The sequence below is a fragment of the Opisthorchis viverrini genome (assembly GCF_000715545.1).
Source record: "Opisthorchis viverrini unplaced genomic scaffold opera_v5_176, whole genome shotgun sequence".
NCBI classification, from domain to species: Eukaryota; Metazoa; Platyhelminthes; class Trematoda; order Opisthorchiida; family Opisthorchiidae; genus Opisthorchis; species Opisthorchis viverrini.
Window position 1 is genome coordinate 336,786 of NW_008751834.1, and position 24,178 is coordinate 360,963.

Here is a 24,178-nt window from a genome sequence, read left to right on the forward strand (position 1 = left end):
TTGCTGCTCTCGGGTCAGCATCTCACGGGCCACCGTAAGGCGACGAAGCACAATTGACGCCAACATTCTCGTTACAACCGGGGTCAAGCTGATCTCCCTGCGGTTAGCACACTCACTACGCGCCCCTTTTTTGAAAATGGGCACTATCACCGATTCTCCCCAGTTGTCTGGGACAGACTCCTTTTCCCAAATGCAAGCAAACAAGTCGGACAGGTGCTGACTGAGGACTTCACCCCCGTCTTTGAACAGTGCAGGTGGAAGGTCATCCGGACCGGGAGCTCGGTGGCGCTTGAGAGAACATATGCAGTCGTAAACCTCCGAGGCCGTAGGTGGTTCCACGTTCACCGTCCAGGGTTCTACTTCACCTGTGGGCTGTAGATGAGTGCCGGCTGGTGGCCAAGACATTTGTTGTTCAAAGTATTCAGCCCACCGGTCAAGGCGTTCCTCCTTATTAGAGATGGTCGTTCCATTCTGATGCTTGATGCTTTCACTCACAGGTGGTAAAGTGAGTCAAGTCAGTAATGTAAGGAAACAAACCAGTGTTTTTTGATTGAGACAACTCTTATATAGTATGGTTTAGTGCATTCACTTCGAAAAGCCAAGAGCGTTGTGTACTCCACAACCAGTGATGAGTAAATATCAGCCTCACATGATGGTTATAGTGCTCCGATGCGTTCATCGTCCAAGGCTTTCGTTTTTTAGTGGTTATCGGCCTCCGTTTTTTTAAAGTCTTCCAGTTCATTTATGGATCACTCAACAGATGACTTTCTTAGCTTTTAATTTCTTTCTTTATGGCGTGTATCACTTCTTGCCCTCCCAGTTCGGAACATACCTCGGATGACTTCTCATAGGAAAGTGCTAATTCGACGTACCAACCAGTTAGACGAAGTTCACATCACCGTCGTGCCTACTAGGTTCACTTCTCTAAATCATACACATGCTTCCACTCCGTAGCCAAGTCCGAAACTTGTTCTATTTCTGTGTACCTAACCGGTTTTTATGCTCCTGTCTCACAGAAGTATTCACTTTTTGTTTCCGATTATATGTCAAAGAATAATATTTTGTGCAGATCCGCGATAGTTTGAAGTAGACAGTTATTACGAACCCAGTCTGTGCGAGAATATTCAATGGGAGTCACTGGCGGCCAGACCACCAAATTTCCGAATGGTAAATTCATTACCACTAGCCTTTTGCCCCCGTAAAGGCTTCAAGCCAAAACGCCGGTTACTTTTCCTACCGTTTTACTGAGGATCCTGATGCGGTAATTCAAAACAGATGCAGCACTTCCATCATAGGATGGGCTCACATTTTCATTCAGAAGTTTGATCTCATTATATCATGGATATTGCTCACCTATTCCATCTAAACGTAGTTGGGAGTCATCCTCAGGGTGTCTAGTAGGCGAGTAATATCGTTCCAACTGCGTCACTCAGTGATAGTTTTTGCAGTTGGGGAATGGTTCCGCCTCCTAAAGCTGTCAGCTTGAGGTGATGATCTGACTTGAATGCTGCAATGATCCCGCGAACTACACTGGCTGGAACTTTGTTCCACAAGGTGCAACCATACCAGGAAGGCCAAAGAGAAGCAGTCAGACCAAGAACAGCCAGATCCCGTACCACGAGGCGATCTGTGGGTAAAGTCTTACAGTCCTCTGCAATGGGAGTGTGAAGACAGTAAGGTGTTCCCCTAGGCGACTGGTATGTTCATATTTATGGAAGCGTCTATGCTTCTTCCCCTCCCCCCGTTGAATGACGGGTTACAAAAGGTCGGCTCCAAAAAGCACACACTCCGATGGCCCAACTTTTGACCGTGACTGCCTCTAATGCCTATGGGGTCGAGGCGCTCCCAGGGCAATCGTTTATACATATCGAGTACGCAGACGGCATAGCTCTTCTTGAGCCTGCAATGCGGACAACAGTAAATAATGTAAATAATTCTGCCTCACAGTTCTACATGCGCTTCACCCCTGCAAAGTGTAAATTGCTAGTGCAAGACTGGGTGAACTCGAACCTCAGCCCCATGCTTGCGGATGAGCCGGTTGTGGTAGACAAATCCATCTACCAGCTGCATCAGTGCATAGCTTCCTGCTGCACCTCCCCGAATTGTCGGTGAACGAATCTGTGGCAGCTATAACCACTGTTTTTACAGCTGATGGTGATGGTGATGATTATGTCCAAAAAACGTTTGAGTGCTCTGGGTTCGCTTCTGTAGTATACCGTTTAACCCATCCATTTACTGTACTATTAGATCGACCACCTTGTTGCTAAAGGACGTTAAATTTCCACACCAAACAGCTCCCTGAACGTGTTTCCTTGTAGCGCATCGGTGAATACTCACGACCCAGTTCACCAGCCACTTTGCCCGGCATACTGACAACATCAATCTGCTTTCGTTATAAAAGTTACCTCAATTTTCACAGCTGATGGAATTTGCCGTTTGTCCGTGCTACAAGTGTGTCGCTCACTGGCATCCGGCCCAATTCTTTTGAACACCCGTGTATGGTTTTCGAACTTTTCCATTTTAGGAGAGTTGAAGAAATACGACAACTCATCTCCTCGGGACAAACGTTCGATGACCTTCTCGCTAACTGCTCGCAAGGCTTGCTGTTTTACGAACAGGTTGGCGCGCGTTTAAAAGAATGTGTGAGTGAGCTGAAGGACATTGGCGAGAAACTAACGAATGAGGAACAGAAATTAACCAGTTTCTCATCGCCTCCAATTCCATCCGGTGGGTTGACTATTCTGGTTGGTTTAAACCACGATTCTCCTAACTGCTTTTCATCACTGAGATGCAGCAGTGCGCATTAGTCTGACTAGTATATGATCAGCTGATTAACTTGAGAATTCGAGTACGTATGCACGTGAAAGCGGCATGTGACGACTGTGTGGATAATGTGTGATTTTGTCTGTACGTTATATAGACCGCTCGCATCAGACCACTTTCAAAACTGTTGTACGGTTTCCTCTTATCGGTGAAAGTTCGCGAATTTCGTCCTATGAATTGCTTGCTTCTTGGGGAACCTGATCCGCAAATTATCCATTCCACTCTTTGTATTTCAGCAGCTGCGTACACGTTGGTCTCTCTGGCTAAGTGCCGATTGTGTGGGTATGTGAACAGTTGTCGTCAGTCATACTCTGACGCCCATTCTGTTAGCCTGCCCCAAGCGCTGTTTGTGATAGTGTGCTTAGTAAACTAAGTACTGCTGACTCTTCTTTGGTCTTTGGGAGAAGTGCAGTTGAATCGGTCAATGTCCAAAGAATGCTCTAGAACTTGTTGTTTTTCGGGACACTCAGTTAAAATTATTGGAGCTTGTTCCTTCTTAGAAAGAGAGATTACCATCTCCAGAATGGTATATTAGGATTTCAACCACATTGCCTCTTAGATGCTTTTGCCGGTGCGCCTGCTCCTCTTTCAATTGACATAATCCTGTCGATCCACACAGATAGTTTTTATTCGATTTTAAAACATCGATTTCCGACTACCGTAAGCACCATTTCTCAGGGTTTGCTCGCTGCGGCTGATGAGATCATTTTGGTTTGAATCATCACGTAAGCACATACGGCGTCCCGCATCGCGCCCACTGTTTAGCCTTTTTTAGCCTTATTTGCTTCCGAAATACACGCAGTGTATTGTTCCTTGCTAGTACAACTGGTATTTTGAATGATCCATGAAGTGAGAGTGTCTCCTCTGTTTGCTTACGCATGTTGAATTTCGTTTGAATAAATTGAGCACGGGGGATCCTCGTTTTCTTCTGATCGCCTTTGATATTCGTTTACTAGCTACACTCTCCGCCGGCCAACCTTACACAAATCCACCTTTTACTGGCTCCGGAGGGCCACGCCTGGCCACTGGTGGACACATTCCTACACTTGGTGACTACATGGCATCTATGCGGCCCCACCCCTCGAGCCCCAAGTTCTCTATGCCTCCAGTACGCACTTGGTCCCCTGCGACAAATTCCGCCGCTCCTCCTCAAACTTCCCAACCAACCATGCCTCAGAGTGTTTTGCCACATACGTACCCTTCATCGGGTATAGCAACTCCTGGAGCCGCTCATCCTGGAGCTTACACCGCATCTACTTATTCTGCTACGAATCTGGCTCAGTTTTCGCCACAGAGACATCCACATTTGGCTCCATCAGCGATACCTGTCCAGACTGGTGTACCGAGCGCCCTTACAACTCCTAGACCGCCTGGCGATCCGGTGAGTTGTGCTGAATACTTTCAGTAGTTTTGTGGGTTACACAACACGATAACGGGAAAGCGAACCTCATGTTAGCGTGATACCCTAACACTAACCCCACTTTGGGAAAGTTCCGTTAGCGGAAATGTTTCGAGGAAGCACAGATACCGTTTAGCATTTATGACAGGCTAGCATTGAACTTTGAAAAGTGATATCTCTGTTACACAACAATAAAACAGTGTCACTTGATTTGACAATAGTTTAGACCACAGTAAGGTCCTTGCAACCCGCTGAGATTTGCAATGTCAAGGTTAGCCGTCTACTGAAACCAATACGACCGAGCTTTGACTCTGTCGCAGTGCTTGTCTCGTTGACTTTGCTTGCATACAATCATCATTTGTAGCTACACAAGTTGTCATTTATTTTTGAAGACCATGGTCACAAACATAAAAAGTGAATGCAGGCGACGAATGCGAAAGGGTAACAAGATAATATGAGAGGGAAACGTCTCATTCGAATTCATGCCACCAACAGTTCCAGTCAGATGAGATGATTCCTAATGTATGTAAAAATTTTGGTATGGAAACACGCGCGTAAAGACCAACAAACGAAGAAAGGACAAACAATGTCGAGTACTCTTCAAGGTGCGGTAAGCGCTAGCACAATCAAGACTCCCACATCAGGCACAAAGAGTCCGTCATACTGGGTCTGGTGTGAGATTAAATGGCAAAAGTGCACATTCAAAGCCATGTGCCACGCACGAAAGTGTCATAAGTACGCAAAGAGCCCACAATGACAAGCCCACTAAATTGTACTAGCAATGTAGCTGCCACTCCCCGCGATCTAATGCATGTAGTTTTGTTGTCATGATTGGCAGTTGTCCTCTCATGCGTCTAGTGTAAGCAGACTATGGTATGTTTAATTTTGATCCAGAAGTATGGTCATTTCGGAGGTATTTCACGCGTTTCTCCCTTGGAATTTAATCCCAAAGCTTTTTGCAGTGTCGCTGAGTGGGATATGTGTGGTGTTCTCGCTATGTCCTCTCTTTCAGTTTGGACTGTGATGAGATTTTTGTTGCGTTTTTACTCCATGTGTATTCTATCATTCATGTACTGAAAAAAGTGAATCCATTTTCAGGGTGTGCAACCTTCCACAACCTACCCTGCGATGCGACCTACTGGTCAAAACCCACCCTTCTCATACGTTTCCGCGCCTGGATCAGGTCTGGGCCATCCTCTCCCATCTGGTCTTATGAATCAGCCTAAAGTCTTGCCATCGGGCCAGATTCCTTTGTAAAATTATTGGAGCTTGTTCCTTCTTAGAAAGAGAGATTACCATCTCCAGAATGGTATATTAGGATTTCAACCACATTGCCTCTTAGATGCTTTTGCCGGTGCGCCTGCTCCTCTTTCAATTGACATAATCCTGTCGATCCACACAGATAGTTTTTATTCGATTTTAAAACATCGATTTCCGACTACCGTAAGCACCATTTCTCAGGGTTTGCTCGCTGCGGCTGATGAGATTTGGTTGGTTTGAATCATCACGTAAGCACATACGGCGTCCCGCATCGCGCCCACTGTTTAGCCTTTTTTAGCCTTATTTGCTTCCGAAATACACGCAGTGTATTGTTCCTTGCTAGTACAACTGGTATTTTGAATGATCCATGAAGTGAGAGTGTCTCCTCTGTTTGCTTACGCATGTTGAATTTCGTTTGAATAAATTGAGCACGGGGGATCCTCGTTTTCTTCTGATCGCCTTTGATATTCGTTTACTAGCTACACTCTCCGCCGGCCAACCTTACACAAATCCACCTTTTACTGGCTCCGGAGGGCCACGCCTGGCCACTGGTGGACACATTCCTACACTTGGTGACTACATGGCATCTATGCGGCCCCACCCCTCGAGCCCCAAGTTCTCTATGCCTCCAGTACGCACTTGGTCCCCTGCGACAAATTCCGCCGCTCCTCCTCAAACTTCCCAACCAACCATGCCTCAGAGTGTTTTGCCACATACGTACCCTTCATCGGGTATAGCAACTCCTGGAGCCGCTCATCCTGGAGCTTACACCGCATCTACTTATTCTGCTACGAATCTGGCTCAGTTTTCGCCACAGAGACATCCACATTTGGCTCCATCAGCGATACCTGTCCAGACTGGTGTACCGAGCGCCCTTACAACTCCTAGACCGCCTGGCGATCCGGTGAGTTGTGCTGAATACTTTCAGTAGTTTTGTGGGTTACACAACACGATAACGGGAAAGCGAACCTCATGTTAGCGTGATACCCTAACACTAACCCCACTTTGGGAAAGTTCCGTTAGCGGAAATGTTTCGAGGAAGCACAGATACCGTTTAGCATTTATGACAGGCTAGCATTGAACTTTGAAAAGTGATATCTCTGTTACACAACAATAAAACAGTGTCACTTGATTTGACAATAGTTTAGACCACAGTAAGGTCCTTGCAACCCGCTGAGATTTGCAATGTCAAGGTTAGCCGTCTACTGAAACCAATACGACCGAGCTTTGACTTTGTCCCAGTGCTTGTCTCGTTGACTTTGCTCACATACAATCATCATTTGTAGCCACACAATTTGTCATTTATTTTTGAAGAGCATGGTCACAAACATAAAAAGTGAATGCAGGCGACGAATGCGAAAGGGTAACAAGATAATATGAGAGGGAAACGTCTCATTCGAATTCATGCCACCAACAGTTCCAGTCAGATGAGATGATTCCTAATGTATGTAAAAATTTTGGTATGGAAACACGCGCGTAAAGACCAACAAACGAAGAAAGGACAAACAATGTCGAGTACTCTTCAAGGTGCGGTAAGCGCTAGCACAATCAAGACTCCCACATCAGGCACAAAGCGTCCGTCATACTGGGTCTGGTGTGAGATTAAATGGCAAAAGTGCACCTTCAATGCCATGTGCCACGCACGAAAGTGTCATAAGTACGCAAAGAGCCCACAATGACAAGCCCACTAAATTGTACTAGCAATGTAGCTGCTACTCCCCGCGATCTAATGCATGTAGTTTTGTTGTCACGATTGGCAGTTGTCCTCTCATGCGGCTAGTGTAAGCAGACTATGGTATGTTTAATTTTGATCCAGAAGTATGGTCATTTCGGAGGTATTTCACGCGTTTCTCCCTTGGAATTTAATCCCAAAGCTTTTTGCAGTGTCGCTGAGTGGGATATGTGTGGTGTTCTCGCTATGTCCTCTCTTTCAGTTTGGACTGTGATGAGATTTTTGTTGCGTTTTTACTCCATGTGTATTCTATCATTCATGTACTGAAAAAAGTGAATCCATTTTCAGGGTGTGCAACCTTCCACAACCTACCCTGCGATGCGACCTACTGGTCAAAACCCACCCTTCTCATACGTTTCCGCGCCTGGATCAGGTCTGGGCCATCCTCTCCCATCTGGTCTTATGAATCAGCCTAAAGTCTTGCCATCGGGCCAGATTCCTTTGAACGCACAGCTTGCACAACAACAAAATATGCCCGGCTATGGTGGTCCTCGTTTTCTCCCAACACAATCAACACAAATGCCTCCGGGAACCCAACCACCACCAAGGACGAGTGCACTCCCCCCACTATTTCCTCCTCATGCCGCGCTTCCGGATCGACATGCGTACCCGATGACTGTCCCCCCTTCAGCGGTATCTACTAGCATCAGACCATATCCAGGCTCCATACAACCTTCGGGCCATCCAGCATATTTTTCCCAACCATCTTCTGCTGGACTCGTAAATGTTCCACCGGTTCCCAGACAAGAATTGGCCCCTGTATATCCTCCACAACCTCCAGTCCCCGTAACTGTTGCACAAAATCCTCCGCGGCCTCCATTGGCATCTGGTATTCCGGGTCTGCTTCCAGGAACTCAACCCTACGGACGACCTCCCATCCAGGCCCCTCAGCCGCTTTCATCCTGGCAACCAGGTCCTACTTCCGTTTCGCAACCACAGAACACACATCATAGTTTTCCAGGACAGACACAACGCCTACCTATGCCGCCGCAGCAATCATCGGCACCGTCCACCTTTGTTCCACGGGGATCCATCCCTTCACAGACTGCTTATGATGCTCCAGTCTCCACTCCATCTGATATTCCGACTTTACAACGCCACCAACCAGAAACCAGTTCGAACAACAACCGTTCTGCCAACCAGTCAGTTGCACCAGTTTCTCCTCCACAAACTTCATCACCTGAACATCAGTCCGCTCCACTCCAACCGCGTGTGCTAACAAAGGTGAGTTGTTTTCATCCCCAAAGTGATCTTGGCGTTAGTGTACTCCACTGCATGTTTATTCCTAATTCATTAGGTTGCTGATATCATTTTCCCAAAATTACAACCTAAGCTCATTCTAACGGCGCTGTCCATCCTTTTGGAAAACATTGACGAATTCGTCATGCTTGCAAGCCACTTTGCCGAACTATTGAGGAACTTTCGCCATTGGAAATGACTCAGGGATATCCTGCAATGGGATGTTAAAAACGAACTGCTTTTCAGTAGTCAACACGCTATTTTTATGGAACCCAGATCTGCTTACCTCAAGTTTTCTTCGGAATAGAGTTAACTGCTCGAGCTCGAGTATTTCATGGCTTAAGCCGTTTTCTGGCGTACTTTCTACACAGTTAAGTAGCGGAATGTCGCAGCGTTGGACTGTGCTCGTCATCGGAGAGGTTAGTAACAGGCTTTCTATCCGACATTTGGTGCTTGCCACGTAAAGACCAACGAGCCCTTTTATGCCATACCGTCCCTCCCCTGATCTCCCATTTTTCGGTACCCAAAATTACCAGCATCTGGAACGAGCAACTTTTGGTACGTGGTTCTAAGGTGATTTATTGACTAACTGACTCTCCATTAACCTTGAATATTGGAAGTGTCCCTGTAGAGCATGCTGATAGCTCTGGAGAAGCGCACTAGCGCCATGGCTGTCAAATCCAGTTAAGACAGATGTCAAACAGCAACTCTAGTTCCTAGTGGTTTGTGGTGTAACGTCTTACTGTTGACCCCACATTACCACCCGAGTTCATCCCTCGGCTTTTTTCCTGCAACAGTTCGTGCATACTGTTAGCGAACTACCCAACGGATATTGCCGCATAGTTGTAGTCGCGTTATCTTAGATTGCAATAACAGAATTCATTGGGGGAGAGGATGACTACAAGCGGTGGAAAGCATGAATGCTGATAAAGCGAATATCAGTACTACAGGGTTTCGCTGGATAATATACTCCTTAGCCATTAACTTGAGGAACGCATGCTTTCAGTGAACTCTGTTAATTTCGACCCCCTACCTTGTACCGTCTATTGTTTTCAGGAGGATTTTGATGCGCAGCGTCGTGAGGCACGCTTGCGAGCTACATATGCCTCTCAGACTTCGTTGAATGGAGATATTGCTGAATCTTCTGCATCTAAGAATGAACGCACTTACAAAGACCAAGGAGCACCTGCAACTGTATCTACGTTAGCTTCAGCATCTGCGTCCAAGGCTGATGCAGGTGGCACATCAACCATGAGTAAGATGCTGACTGAAAAATCTCTCAGTGGTCGGCAGCCGCAACCGCCTGCTGAGCCACTGTCTGATCCGCTAGTTCTGAATCGCTTCATTGCAGTAACAGAAAACCTACTCACCTTGCTTGATAACCTCAATGAACCCGCGCGTGAGTTTTCTTCCGTTACCTCTATTTCAAAAACGGTCCCCACTAAACTAGACGAGTCATGGAGCAAGGTGCTCAACGTGGCATCTGACTACGCTGGCTCATCCCTGTTCAAAGGTAAAAAGCCAACACAAGCCGCTGCCCTCTGTTGTCCAATGAAGAACCGACATCAAGAATTCGTTCCATTCGACGTGAACCGTGTTGTACTGGAATCCAGTAAAAATGATTACATCAACGCCAGTCATATAGATTTTCTCGGTTCTCTGGGCGAATGGTGTCCAAGGTATATTATTGCTCAGGCCCCAATGACCAAAACAATATCGGATTTTTGGCAAATGATTATGTCGCAAGGTTGTGAAGTTGCGGTTTTGCTCTCTCCACCAAAATTACCCAGACCAGACAGCCCGTTCTCCGAACTCACCTATTCTGCAACGCAAGGGGAAGGGTCATTTGGAGACCCATCGGATCCTCTTCATATTCCTCCGCATCTGCCGACCAATAAGGTTGGCTCTCGATTTCAAGTCCCTAATACTAGTCTCGAAATACGTCTCCAAGCCATTAAAGATCCTGGTCGTGATTCTTCCAGCTGCAAATCAAACGGCAGCGTGGCTACTTGTGAAACAACCAAACCTGGCTCTTGGACCGAACGTGTCTTGACAATCCAAAATCGTGAAACGCAGCAGACCCGAAGTTTGGTTCATCTGTCCTACGCAGGTCCAATATCCCAATCAACCCTCACAAATCCGGATGGCACATCCGACGCCAGCGTAGAGCAGTTCTGTGCATTTGTGAATCACGTCCATAGCTACTATAAACAGCAACGCAATTTGTTACGTCCGATCGCGGTGGTCTGTGAATACGGTGCCGGACTCAGTGGTGTATTTGTGACCGCCTCCGTTGGGTTGCTACATGCGGAAATGCTTGGACGCGTGGCTGATGTATGTGACATTGCTGGTCGGTTGTGTCAGCAGCGTCGTGGTGCCCTGAATCATCCATCACAGTTGGTGACCGCGGCTCGTATAATTGCTCATGCGGCGGTGGAAACCGTTGCGAGGCGTGATGTTGTCGTTGGACCGCGGCGACGTGCATCCCCATCTGTTGTCCCATCTGCTTCCGGTACCCAGTTGAAGAATACGGAGCGGCGATCATCGAATCCGGTGGATTCACTCTTTTCCAATCAAACCATCGGAGTTAATGAGCTCATGTCTGTCGTTGGCAAATGGTCTGTCGGCAAAGACGTTGTTCTTCCACTCTCTGAACACTCAAGCAACCTTGTTCCGGATTCTAGTGATCAACTCCTCCCGAGTGTGCTAAAAGAAATGGGTTATGCTGTGAGTATTTCCTCTCCGTTCTTTTGTTGCTTGGCTCAGAGTGAAATTAGTCTTATTGGTCATTTTTATTCATGTGGCATCACATGGCTGTATTGTTTGGCCCAGTGTTCAGGCGGGGAACTGAGTTTGCTGTTGACCATAGTAACCGGGCTACAAAAGGTGTCGGTGAAGCAGCCACCGAGACCAGCTGTTGTCATCCCAGCAGGAACCATCACTAGCCCGGTTGACTGTCCCCGTCTGGTTAGTGTCCTTTATAATAGGCATGACACCACGTTGTTTTCAATAGTCAAGTCTACAGTAGTGCAACTGCTCTTAAATATGACTTCTTGATCACCATGAGCAGGAGAAAAGCGAACGTTTTTGACGATCATCAACTCTGAAAATCTCATCAGTGTCTGGTCCAATTCCATACAGATTTTTATGTTAGTAAGATCACCTTTCTCCTACCAGGAACCCTCTACCATCGATGGCTTTACGAGTTGATCGTTTCCTAATTGGAAATGATCCAATAGACTTGACAGCAAAGCCCACAACCAGGACCGTTAAATTACCGTCTTTCTTGGTGGGGGTCCCTGGTAATCTCAGACTTGGTCGTTTCATGCAGTCACTGATACTTTTTCTTAAAAGCCATAATTGCTGCTGTCTGACTCAGCGAATTCCTATGTAAACCGAAAAGCAGTTCAGCCTCATCACAGCGTTCATCGATGCCTAATTGGTCAGAACTAATATAATAGTACCACTGCAAGATGTGTTTTCTAGGAGTGAATCTTAACTCCTAAAGGCAACACAAGACTTGTTGACACACAGTCCCTTCACCGAAACTCCTCTAATGTACCGAGTAGGTAATCATCTAAGGCGTGTTACTGTTTTTATTCTCGGTCAACGAACATGCAGTTCTGGGGCACCATTCGCAGCGGGGAGTTGGGACTTGGTTCACAAACTTCTCCAGACTTCACTTCGCACAGTGACGTTTCGGTGATCCAAGACTATCCTCAAATGTGATGTGATCACCCGTTAGAAATCAACTGAAAAGTGTGGAATTTTCCTCTCGGGTAGATGTCTTTTTTCTCTAAATAAGACACCAAAAACTCAGAATGGAGGTATCTTCCCAAACGTACTTTACATAAAAGCGGAATATGGCTCGATGTCCCAGTTGATCATCTGGGACTCCGTCCACACCGGCGAAATGCTGCAGACCGGCAGTCCCGTGTGGTGTAACTAGTACTAACCCAACTTTCACTTAATATATGTATGTTTAGTTGCTGGAGTGTATAGCTCGCTCAAACCAACTAGGCAACCAACAGGATAATCCGAACAGCCTGTCACAACCAGAAGTCTTTTCCAGCCAAAGAGACATACATAAGTACGAACACTTTACTGTTCAGCGCCTTCACTACGCTCCGCTAGTCTACTAAATGGTGACCACACTGTGATCAAATTGCCAAACTCGGTGTACAACCTGAGCTACCAACATTTCTCTCAATATCAGTGTACTCGTCGGCTTAACAATACGCGGAGACTTCGTGTGACTTTCTGTTTAGCTCTGCTTAACAATAACCAACTCGATGGTATCTCTATTGTCTCATTTTCTTGAAAGCTATGCACTGAAATTACGGTAGAGAAGCATCAGTTTTGAACGCAGATTTTATGCTGTCAATGTTGATGACCGAAAATACGCCACATTTAAGCTAGTCTCATAGCCAAATTAGCCTCTGGATGTCGGAAACCGTGTGAATTGGCAGAAGGATGTGAAAGAGATTACGAAGAGTCTGGGTGCTGTCCGCCTCCTAGGATGGAGTCTCCATGAGCCCCCCGCGCTTGGTTGGAGATGTTGCAAGAAATACTAGGGGACCGATGTCAGTGGCGTCAGTGGTGCAAATTATATGGTTTAACACTTGGAGGCCTGTGCTAAATCACTCTTTTCTCACTCTAAGGCAGTAAGATGAACTTTTTGATCGTACGGCAGTGAAGCATGAGTGTCAGCATGGATTTTGTCTCTGATGATGATCCGTAAACAATGCACTGTAGTACACAAGATTATGCGAAGACACCTAGCGTCTACGGACTTTTTAGTGTGCACTATTTGCGCCAACCTACTTGGTTTGCGGACTATCCTTCAATCGGTAAGCCGATACATGCGTTACGCTATTGTCCTCGATTTTTGTGCTGTCTGGTGTCAGTCAGTGAATTCCCTTTCGTTTTGCAGAGACCAACAACTGATCAACTACCGGGAGATACTTCTACCACCGACAACGCAACTGGAATCGTAGCCGTACCAGATTCGCACTCATCTACCACCGACATTCTTGAATTAAAGACCAGTACAAACCAACCGCTGGTTGATTTAGATGCGCTGACAGCTCCTGTCTCTCGCGCTAAACGATACACTCGCCATGATTTTCAGAACGCCTCGTCAATGCAGACCGCTTCTCAACTTGATGACATATTCGCCTCATTAGATCCCATACTGCAAAGCAAAGCCACCACTGACCTGAACGACACTAATACTACTTGAGTTTCACAGTGCCACGCACAAGTCCCTCATTTCCGATTGTTGACATTCCTGTACTCTCAATTTCCCTATTCAACCGCACTCACCAGGTTCGCATTCAATCCGCAACATTTGATTTTCTGGGTCATTTGAGTCTTTCATGTGCGCCTTTTATGATTTTCATGTTTATTAAGGCACCGGGAGTCGAAACTCGGTGTTGCTCTGTCTCTTTCTTTTGCCCGTGTAGCAAACGCAGTTGTTTTGTGGTCTTCAAAACAAAACGGCTTCGTGGTACTTGTGCTTTTTGGAGACTGTTGGTTTTACAAGTAGACCCTGTCCACTACTATTCGTTGTTCAAAACCGAGTATTAGAGAGTCGATGGAGTGAGTTGCGGTACGTTATCCATGATTCCCCGTGGAATCGCATACACCGGTAGATTGAGTAATTGACTTTGCGTAATATCGACAGCCTATGGCACTGATTCGCACAAACCACAACACAGATTGCCGCGCCTTGAGTGTGACCTGGAAGACCACCGTAGCTGTCTTACCCTATGCCAGGCTATATTTGCTGTAAACTGGGCAAGTACTAATGCATTATGTCCTGTTGGATAGAGGATGCCATCCGTTCAGACTGACCCAAGTGAAGCCAATGAATTTCTCGTTTGAGTTTTCAGGCGTGGGAAATTGACCAGACTGTTCTACGTGATGATGGTCCATCAGGCGCTGAACCAGGGAATAATGCGGGTTTATTGGATGATGAATAATGAGTATATCTTACGCGGAGTACACACGCTTCGCAGGACATTGTTTGTTACCCTGCGGGAGCTCGAGATAACTAAGTGGTTAACATGGGAGCTTACCAAACGGAAGTTCCGTGTTTCGAACCCGTCCTCTGCATCTCGACTCCTACCTGACACCACTATGCACTCATGCTTCTTTAGCTTAACGTGGCAGCTAGGCACTTGGAGAATGTTGTAGCCGATCGATTATAATTATGGGAGCTGCTCAGCCTATTTTGGGTATCCTGTGATTACATTAATCAAAATCCAACAACCATTTGGTATCTGGTCGGCATCAACCTTTGGTCCATTGTGGAGATCACACGATGCGCTCACCAACGGCACTGACAGACACGAGGCTTTTATCCATTTGACAGAAGTGTGCTAAACCACTTTGAGTTTCAGTGCACACGTGCAGTAGCGTCTGTAGTAACACTGTTGTGGAGGACATTCGCTAAGTAGACTTAAATCTTCTCCAAAAGCTCTGTCTTTCCGCTTACATTGTGTGCACTTGGGTCAGTATTCAAGGTATTCTAATAGAATAACGTTTGTGCGCATGGTACCTACTTGGTGTAACACCGCTTTTCCCTCTGTGGCGCAGATAAAAGTGGACGGCATGTAAATTATTCTTTAAACAGTCTTGTGCACGGCGCCTCTCCTGAGCTTACAGAAGAAAAGGGAGTGCTCATTTCACAAATATGGCTTTGTAATTCATATAAAGACGACTACGGTATTTGAAACAAGGTAATTGCGTTTAACTTTTATCACAAAATTTAACTTTGGGACCAGCTTATCTCAGGTCGATAACCACTCAGCTAAACGGAGTGACACAGTCAGTCAGTTCGAATGGTAGCTGTTCTGGCTTTTAGCTTGGTCGTCAGTCGATACTAAAAGTTGTGGTTCTCTTCAGTACTGGAAAAATAACTCCACAGTGGTGACTAAACTCGAGGATGATTACAATCCGTGTTCTTTGTTTCTTGAATCTACTTCCTAAACGTTTAATACTTAGTGTGTAATATTACAAGCAGAGCAATGTATGTGAAATACAACTCTATATTCTCTGAGTTTGATGCTAGGTGATTAAATGTCCCGCTCAAGAGTGAATCAAATGCCACAGTAATGCGAAAATTCCCTTACGATGGCAGTCTTTGCGGTCTAGCTTCATCCAAGTGAAGATAATCCAGGAAACAATTTCGATCGATCTAGGGACAACGTCTATGTCTGTCAAACGTATCCCGAATTCCCGAATATTTCTATATTCGGAAAATTTGCAATACGCACATACCTCCGGGCTATTTGTGTATCTGCATACATTCTAAACTACTCATGAGAACCCGATAAGAGAAACCTGTCGTATCGTTCCCCCCCACCAATTTACTATGATAGGACTGTTTGCTAGACATCGAGCATAGAAGTAAGCAGAATATCCGCATTGGTCCAGATTTCACCTGTCGCTCCAAGCTGGTGTGAGCTACTCAGCAGTTTCAAGTGGAACTGTTGGATGTTCTCATAGGGCATTCGGCGAAAGGGTGGATAACTTCAGGTTTGCGTCGCTTGGGTGCTAGTTCTCAGTCAATACCTGGTGTCCTGTATTAGACGTTTTCACTGACGCAAGCCACAATAGCTGCGTGACTGACAGTGCACTAATCTTTAAACAAACAGCGACATAACTAACGACGTCACATTTTCATGATGTTCGGGCACTGTTACAATATCGATGAGGTAATCAGGAAATTTTTTACTTGGTACTTTCGTAAAAACTTGCTGGGTTCGGAGGGTATGCGTCTGAAATGAGTGTAACTGAATGTGGTTTACAATATGCAACAGTGCCAAAGCAGAGGATGTCAGAAAAGTAGAGTTATTTAATCCATCATAGGGCTAACTACTTAAGGATGAAAGACTATTTCTAAGGAACATGATCGCCAGCATGACTACCGCAAGTTGTCTCGAAATTTCAACTCAGGATCCAAGGCAGTCTCCACAAGAAATGAAAACAGAAATAAAAAATTTGAAGGAATTCCCCTCATAGCCGTTGAAGACAAGTGAGCAGTGCTTCACAACATGCCCGAAAAAATGTTCTTGTGAAGGCCATTTTTTACGCCATCCTAGTTTTCGTCATTTCCTTATCATTTTCAATGTAAAATAAAATTGGTATACCCACAGTGTCCTGCAGAAGTCAACTCTTGGTCGATGATACTCAGAGAGAAGAGATAATCACACAAGCTCCATTGTTAGTCAAACTATCTTTCGACAATTTGTGAGAGATAATTTGATGGATGTTTTTGAAAGTTTTGATATGGAACTGCACAAATTTGTCAGCAAGAATCACATAAAATAGACTGTTAATTTCTCTCCACATTTTTCCTTTTCTTGCAGCTTTTCCGAGCAGCAACATAAAAATAAAAAACAAGCAGTGGTCACCTCCATTTGCATAAGGTATACTTCTTGTGTTGTCAGCCTTATTTATATGAATTGAAACAGCCCACTGGTACTTGAAGGCACCTCCATTTCATTGATTATAATATGAAAAAATTATACTTTGCTTTGGCAAATAAACTGCATTTAAAACGATGAAAGCCCTCATTGATTACGAGAGGGATATGCACACTTTTTACCACTGTGATGAGAATGAACTAGTTCTGACCTGACACCACAGAAAAAGCGAAACGATACTGGCAGGCTTGCTTCTTAGATGGGCACCATGTGCCTCAATAGAGTAAAAATGATATGGTGATAACGGAACATTTGTTTAAGCGAGCTGGAATTCTCGTTTAAAATAAGCCTCATCCCAACACACAGTGTTGTTTGAACGAAAATATTTAGGCATTAAATATCAATCTAACCAGGATATAAAATGGTATTTGTGTAGCGCCTATTAGATCAAGACTGTTTTAAGTGAGCGTGTCAGCTGATTTCAAGACGGACCTTCTGTTGACAGCAGGTTGAAATTAGTGGCCACTTTTAGTCCACATCAGTTCATCTCATGTCCTCATCAAATCCTTTCAGCCACACCAAGAAAGTCCACCGTATTCGGATAAGGTGCAGTAGGACTCTTGGTTGCCACACTCTGTCTTCAAATGAAGGAACATCTCTGGTTGCGTAATAACTACAGTATATCTGGCTGAGGATCGATAAATATGGGTCGTGGGGGCATGGTGATCGTCAAGTTTAGATAAAGCCCGGTTGCGTAACAGGAAGCTCACTCAGTGATAACCCAATGAAATTAAGAATGCTAAAGTAAGACGCCATTTATATTAAAATAGGTCGTCTGAACTCTGGTGGCAAACCATGGGTTGGAATATTGATCTCAATATAAGGACCAGCTATCTAAACTTCAAGCCGTAAAAACTGACACAGTGAAAAAACACCTTGTCAAGAATCTAAATGAGACGAGAGTTTTTCATGGTTAGTACTGCTTTGATTTACGGGACGGAAATCTTTCCGGCTTGAAATGGTTTTTAATATTTCGAACGAGATGGTCTCATGGATGGATTGTCAGTCCAGTGCCGTTTATTTACACAGCTACTTCTCCATTCTAAGTAGTTAATTTTTTCAATGCCGTGACGGCGGGTGTTTTTGGTAACAGGAGCATTCTTATTTCTTACAATCAGGAGTTCGCTACTACAGTGAGATTTATCCAATACTTGTCATTATTTAGCCTCCACTTGCCTGAATTTTGCCCCCCTTTGACCAAAATGCCGCACTAATTTTACGCTCCGAATCAGATTCCGTTATAAGTTTCCATTTTCTGTTGCTGCCCGCTGACGCTTGGTCTATAGTAGTTTCCAGGAAGCTAGGATGTACATATAATGCAACAACGTGCATTTAATCGGGGCTCAAAACCATCGAGTAGAAACTATAGAAGTAACTGCTCCATGTTTGGGAGAACTTTTCGAATTTGTGTTTACATCTCAGGCATTTGGAAGGTCTCCATCTAGTTCTGAAGCATTGATAGCCGTCAACCACCACCGAAAAAAGAATGGGCACCGCTCCCAAGTTCTACCGCTAGACGTCATTTGTCCTCGGATTCACCGATATATTATTCCCCAGCAACTCATGTGGACTAGATCTTAATCGAATAACGATTGGAAGATGCATTTCTGGGAGCTTGGCTAGCACCAGAAACCCAGCTGTGAGTCCCTTACGCCATTCCTCGTTATATTATAATAGCCGCACTATGAACGATCTGGGAAAACAGTATACAGGACGAAATATTTGTTACGAAATTCATGAGGCAGAGGTTAAATAAGCCTGGAGCACTTACATAAACGGATGCATTTTAACAAGAGCTTCATCAAACGGTTTCAAGGGGTCTGCCGCAAAGCCTTTGGAGAATAGTCCCGATCATGTACAGGTTCGCCAAGATTACGCTTTGCACAGCCGATGAGATGTGGGATGAACCCACATGTAACTTTAAACAAATCCTCATAGAGTTAAAACTCATATTTGTTGCTAAAAAGGCACACACAAATGAGTAGCTAGATTAATGGGTTGCCATTTTGTGAACAATCCTGAAGAAAGAGAACTAAATGATGACTAGGAATTACTCGTAGACAGGATAAACGGAACTGACAGCCAAGTGAATTTTTTACTTCTGATAAGCAGTCGCTTGTCCCTGTAAATCCACTCATTCAAACCTAGCAACCCCTGGATTTAGCGTCCCATTACACACTGTCGTATTGTCACAATGGCCATTATGGGTGAACGAACATTTTGATATAATGATGTCGAAAACTGAAGAACTGTACTAACATGACGAGCCAGAGGAATGGCGAATCTGGTCGTGGGTTGACGAAATTTTTCAGCAATCTTCCGGATTATTTAGTACCATTGATTTTTATTCACGAGAACTGGCTCAGACTGGAAATATTTTCAGAGTAGATCGTCCATGCAAAAAACGCTCATAATAGGATAAAAATGAAAAGAGGACATCAACAGAGAACTCTTCCATTTGGCATGTCGATTCATGGCTTCTTGTGATAACGGACTGACTTCTATATCGTTTTTTTAACCCAGAATCAAGTGAAAGTTGTTTAGAATACAGCTATCGCAAGACGACCATCATAGAAGACTCTCATTATCGGATGCGAGTATACTAGAACCATTCGTTGTCCGAAAAAAAACATCCTATCTTTCCTTGTCGTACACCGCGTCACATTCATCTTGGAGGCCTGATTGGATTTTTCCGGATTCATTGGTGCACCCATAACAATATAGGTACAAGGAAATGCTAATTTCTTCGAAAATACAATTTTGATAATCGTACAGTTGTGACATTTGCTGTAGTCTAGAGAGACACAACAATAAATGGTTAGTCTTCATTTGGAACTCGTGTATCTCGACGGACATTCAGGTTTCTGTGCTTGGAGAAACTAATCCAAAATACTGTTGAACTGTTGACAAATCTACCTGATAGCTGTTACCAGTTAATTATCGGCAAAGACCTTATCACGATGTCACGTGATTTCCTTGCCTGTAGGACTGGAATAGTTTTTTACCCGTCCTGTTGGTCTAAGCACCTAAAAGGCGACTGGGATTACCGTCTTCACAAGAGACCGTTCATTTACTGACTGAGCTGACAATACTTCAAGTGTTCCTGGCATTCAATGAAACAACTGACCAACTCGAGAAACACTCATTTGCAAATCAATTTGATTTTCTCGAGAGACACAACTGGATCTCTCGTTTATGATATTCTACAACTGACTAACTGTTTTTAACATGCTGCTCCAAGTCACATCTCACGATTCTTTGGATTACACATGGGGAATCGAGTTCTCAAAAAAGCTTGTCCGTGTTAGATAGTTGTGGGGCCAACATTTCAAAATGTTTTGGTTCTTTTAGAAGGGTAAATCACTTGGGCTATCGACCAAACTGGGTATTTATTGCGACCGGTTTAAATTTAACCTTTTACATGGTAGGCGCTTTCTAGGGGAGATCGAATTGAGGAGCTGGCTCACAGCAAGCGAGATTAGATTTTTAACCAGATTTCAAGATGCAGAATGCAAAATGCTATTTACGGCCTTCGACAAAATATACTTCTAAGGTTTTGGAGTGTGGATAATGTGTTTGATGAGTTTACTCGCGAAATGAGATAAGATGACGAAGCTCTGAAGCATAAATCAAGCAACTGTTAGCTCGACAGTTGTCCTTCCCTTGTCTTATGCATCCAGGTTGTCTTGTCCGAGTTGCCACCCATCGAAGCATGTTCTGTCATCGAATTATTGTTAGGATGAATTCCCTTGTCTTATGCATCCAGGTTGTCTTGTCCGAGTTGCCACCCATCGAAGCATGTTCTGTCATCGAATTATTGATTAGGATGAACACAGAAGTGTTGCATCAATCTTTTCCGATATACTTCAAGGGCACTTTGAGCTGACCTCATGATTGCTAATGCTACCAACCCTTTTTCGCTTCAAACCGGATAATTCTGATGTTTAAATAAGAGAACGCCATTAGGGTTTGCTATGCTGAATTACTCACGCTGAAACATCTTTCAGTGTAACGCCTGCACCAGTTATTTTGGCCAAGACTTAGAGTGCCACTCCAATAAATAGTCCACAAACGATTGGAGTCAAAAAGCAAGTAGAGAAAAACCTGAGACTTATGGAAATTATTCACGAACAATGAACAAACTGGTAAAAATGTAGCAAAAATCTGGTCCGAGACGTTCGTAACTGCATTCTTTTACTAAAGCTGGGAGAAGTACCAGATAAAGCAAAACGGAGACCATCCGCACATCCCAGTGCGCTCTGTTTACAGTGTTGGATAAACGGGTAACAGATTATATGGATGCCTTTTTAAATTCAAGGAAAGGCCGGCTTTCCGAATACGACTTTTCTGTAACTGGTTACTGTTATCATATCCACTGCCAAATGAGTGAATTTCCGGGCAACTTCACTTGCTGAGCATACTATCAGGAAACCGATCGTTGTATTTTTACCATTTCCTGCGTGTATTGGAAGTGATGGGCCATTAAACTGACAGGAACGACTGAAAAAATGCTCCGCCATTTGCCAACGACGCTTCTACTTTAGCACATTTACAGTATAGTTCAGAGAACACACAATGTTCTGTTTGCCTGGCTTGCCTTCACCGATCGATTTCACTCAGCTGACCTAAAATGTCAAACATCTGAGAGAATCCCTCTGCCCACACTTTGCCTCTATACTTTCGGAAGATTTTTTTTATTTTTAGAGTCCAGAAACAAATATCAGTTTACTACATTGAGCAAACACTTCGCAGTAACATTCCTTTGGGAAATAACAAGCAGCTGTTGTGACTGAAGAATGGAATTTAGAACATCGCAAAGTGCTCATGAAACTGTGCGTTTGACTGGCTACCTTTGACGAAAACTTCAAGTAGAATCATTTGAAGCTGAAGTGCTTTCCCTTATAAGTAAAAACATTTCAAAAGACGACCAGTGATTATGATTCATTAATGAAACGACTTTTCAATTATTTTTACAATACGTTTATATCGATTTCAGGGAGACCTCAACTGTTTTAAAGATATCCGAAGCCAAAAATAATCGATGTACAATAGAAGAAAAGCGGGAACTGTCCAAAATTTGAAGACTGTGTAAATCGCGGTTACTAATAAATGGCTAATCAGCCAATGTGGTCTTTGTCCCGCTTTACGATGAAGAATTTGAACCCAAATGTCGTGGTCATGGGACTATTTTTTATTGGGCTACGACAGACCAGAATGTACATTTTTCAATAGTACTCCTTAAAATCGTAATAAGGCTAGTCGAAACACATTCACATGCATTCTTATTATCCCAGCTTGGTGAGACACATGTGCACGCTCCCGACCAGAAAGAGCGTACACTGGTTCTTGTTATCCCTACAGCTAAATAAATTGTGATCAAAAATTTAATTAAGCATTTTTTCGCTTGACATACTAAGCTTCTTCCATTGACTCGAAGACCTCGTGCTGACGTATTCTGTTCCGATTATGTTCCTAGTTCACGACGAACCTTGAGCACCAGTCAAAGGCGCCAAGATAATGCAGGTCAGGAGGTGTGACTGTTTAATCATGTTTTGGCTTGCGGTTTTACCAGCTTCCCTATTCCAACGAGGGTTTTATGTGTTTCACTCTCAAAAGGAAGATAGTCAGGCCTCATTTCAATGATCTACTTGCCTGATGAGGTGAGATCTTTAAACCGGCGAGTCAGTTGGCCTCCCCACTCTTGAAGTTTTATCTCCCTATTTGAATTTGAAATGGTGTGTAAAGATTAGGATTTTTAATTACAGAAAGACCGAACATGGATTCGGATAAAATGCTTATTAGCTTCACAACTATTGGCCAGTGAACTAAATGAACATTGCGTGCGTGATTGAGTTAAACTTGAGTATTAGAACAGAAACTTTTGAGTTCTTTTCCGAAAAAGTTTGGTGAAAATCGGTAGATTTATTGCTGGGCAACGTTTCGCTTTTGGCACAAAAGCTTCGTCAGGCCAAGTGACTAGGTTCCGAGGTTGATCTCTTGAGTTCTTTATTTTCTTAGGCTGTTTCACTGAGTAGCGGAGAATCTACAGTGATGTAGACTGTGGCCTGTTGTACGATTCCATCATGCTTCCGTCATTTCTCTGAAAAACTTCAATTTAGCAACGTTATCTATAAATTTGAAATGCTCGAGTTTGGTTGCAAAATTATCTTGTCACTGGCTTACCAGTCAAATCACAGTGCGTGATCAAGACGCTCTTTGTGATAGCTTGATAAAACCTATGAGTTATATATGTGTGGATTCTGTCGGTCACATCTGGAAAGCGCTTCTGATTTTATAAACATATATGGTGCCCTTTTGTAAGCGATAAGATTCTTCACCGTCGAGCTCTTTCTCTGTAGTGTTGCGCTAACAGCTTAAGCGGAAAAGTTCCCACAGTCTTTCCAGAGCGCACGCCAGTGAATTCTTCATTATATAGTTGACAAACACCACTAATTTTCTGTGAAGTTACCCTTCGGTTCCTTTCTTACCAGTAAAGGCAATCCGTCAACATGTGTTAAACCAGAAGAAGCCTTCAGCCAGATTGAAGTCGTCCATATGAGTATCTAAATTACCTCGTCGAAATGGAGACCAGGATCTAAACCTGCCGTTTATTAAGTTGTGTATCTGTGAAAGCCGTCTTTCGTCTCGACTGTGACGGAGGTATCATAAAAGAGAAGGAAATCTTCAAACAGAATCTGAATAAAAGAGGCTGTTCTATTAGGATATGTAAATTTGCCGAGTAATTTGCTGACCTCGGAATGCTTCTTCTCGTTGTAACATATCTTACTGAAAAGCAACTTGGCAGCGATCTACATTCTGCACTTGAGACTGTCAAATTGGGTATCTTTTTAACTGAATGGGATGAGTTTATTTCTAATCAGTTTCATTCTTCAACCCTCCCATGAACGGGCTTGCGCTTACTACCTGTTACTGATTTGTCACCTTACAAGGTTGGACGAGCGTCATTTTTACGAGCGCAACTTATGTAAGCGGTATCCATCGACATTTAGGTCAGGAGTATCTTATTCAAATCTCGCCTCCAGGATGACACTGATAGAAACGCTTGCCAAATCCCTTTGTTCAAAGCTAGATTTCCTCTCAGAAACGTTTTCCTCAAGACTGTGAAGACGTCGCTTCTAAAATGATGATGACCTCATAAAAAGAAGCCATACTGAGCGCATCGTCTAAAATCAGATTCGGCAAATAAAAAGGTAAACTTCGGAGATCAAAAGT

General features: G+C 44.1%; 1 protein-coding gene across 1 annotated transcript in view; it reads left to right on the plus strand.

Annotated features, from left to right (window-relative positions):
• Window positions 1-14,009, plus strand: part of T265_07605 (hypothetical protein) — a gene marked incomplete at both ends in the record, with an annotated part of 34,174 nt that extends 20,165 nt beyond the window's left edge. Inside the window, 5 exons of the mRNA XM_009173169.1 lie at window positions 2,525-2,727; window positions 5,962-6,386; window positions 7,503-8,438; window positions 9,510-11,180; window positions 13,387-14,009. Of these exons, the coding sequence (XP_009171433.1) occupies window positions 2,525-2,727; window positions 5,962-6,386; window positions 7,503-8,438; window positions 9,510-11,180; window positions 13,387-13,695 (3,544 nt within the window). The remainder of the gene's footprint in view (window positions 1-2,524; window positions 2,728-5,961; window positions 6,387-7,502; window positions 8,439-9,509; window positions 11,181-13,386) is intronic.
• Window positions 14,010-24,178: the final 10,169 nt, after the last annotated feature.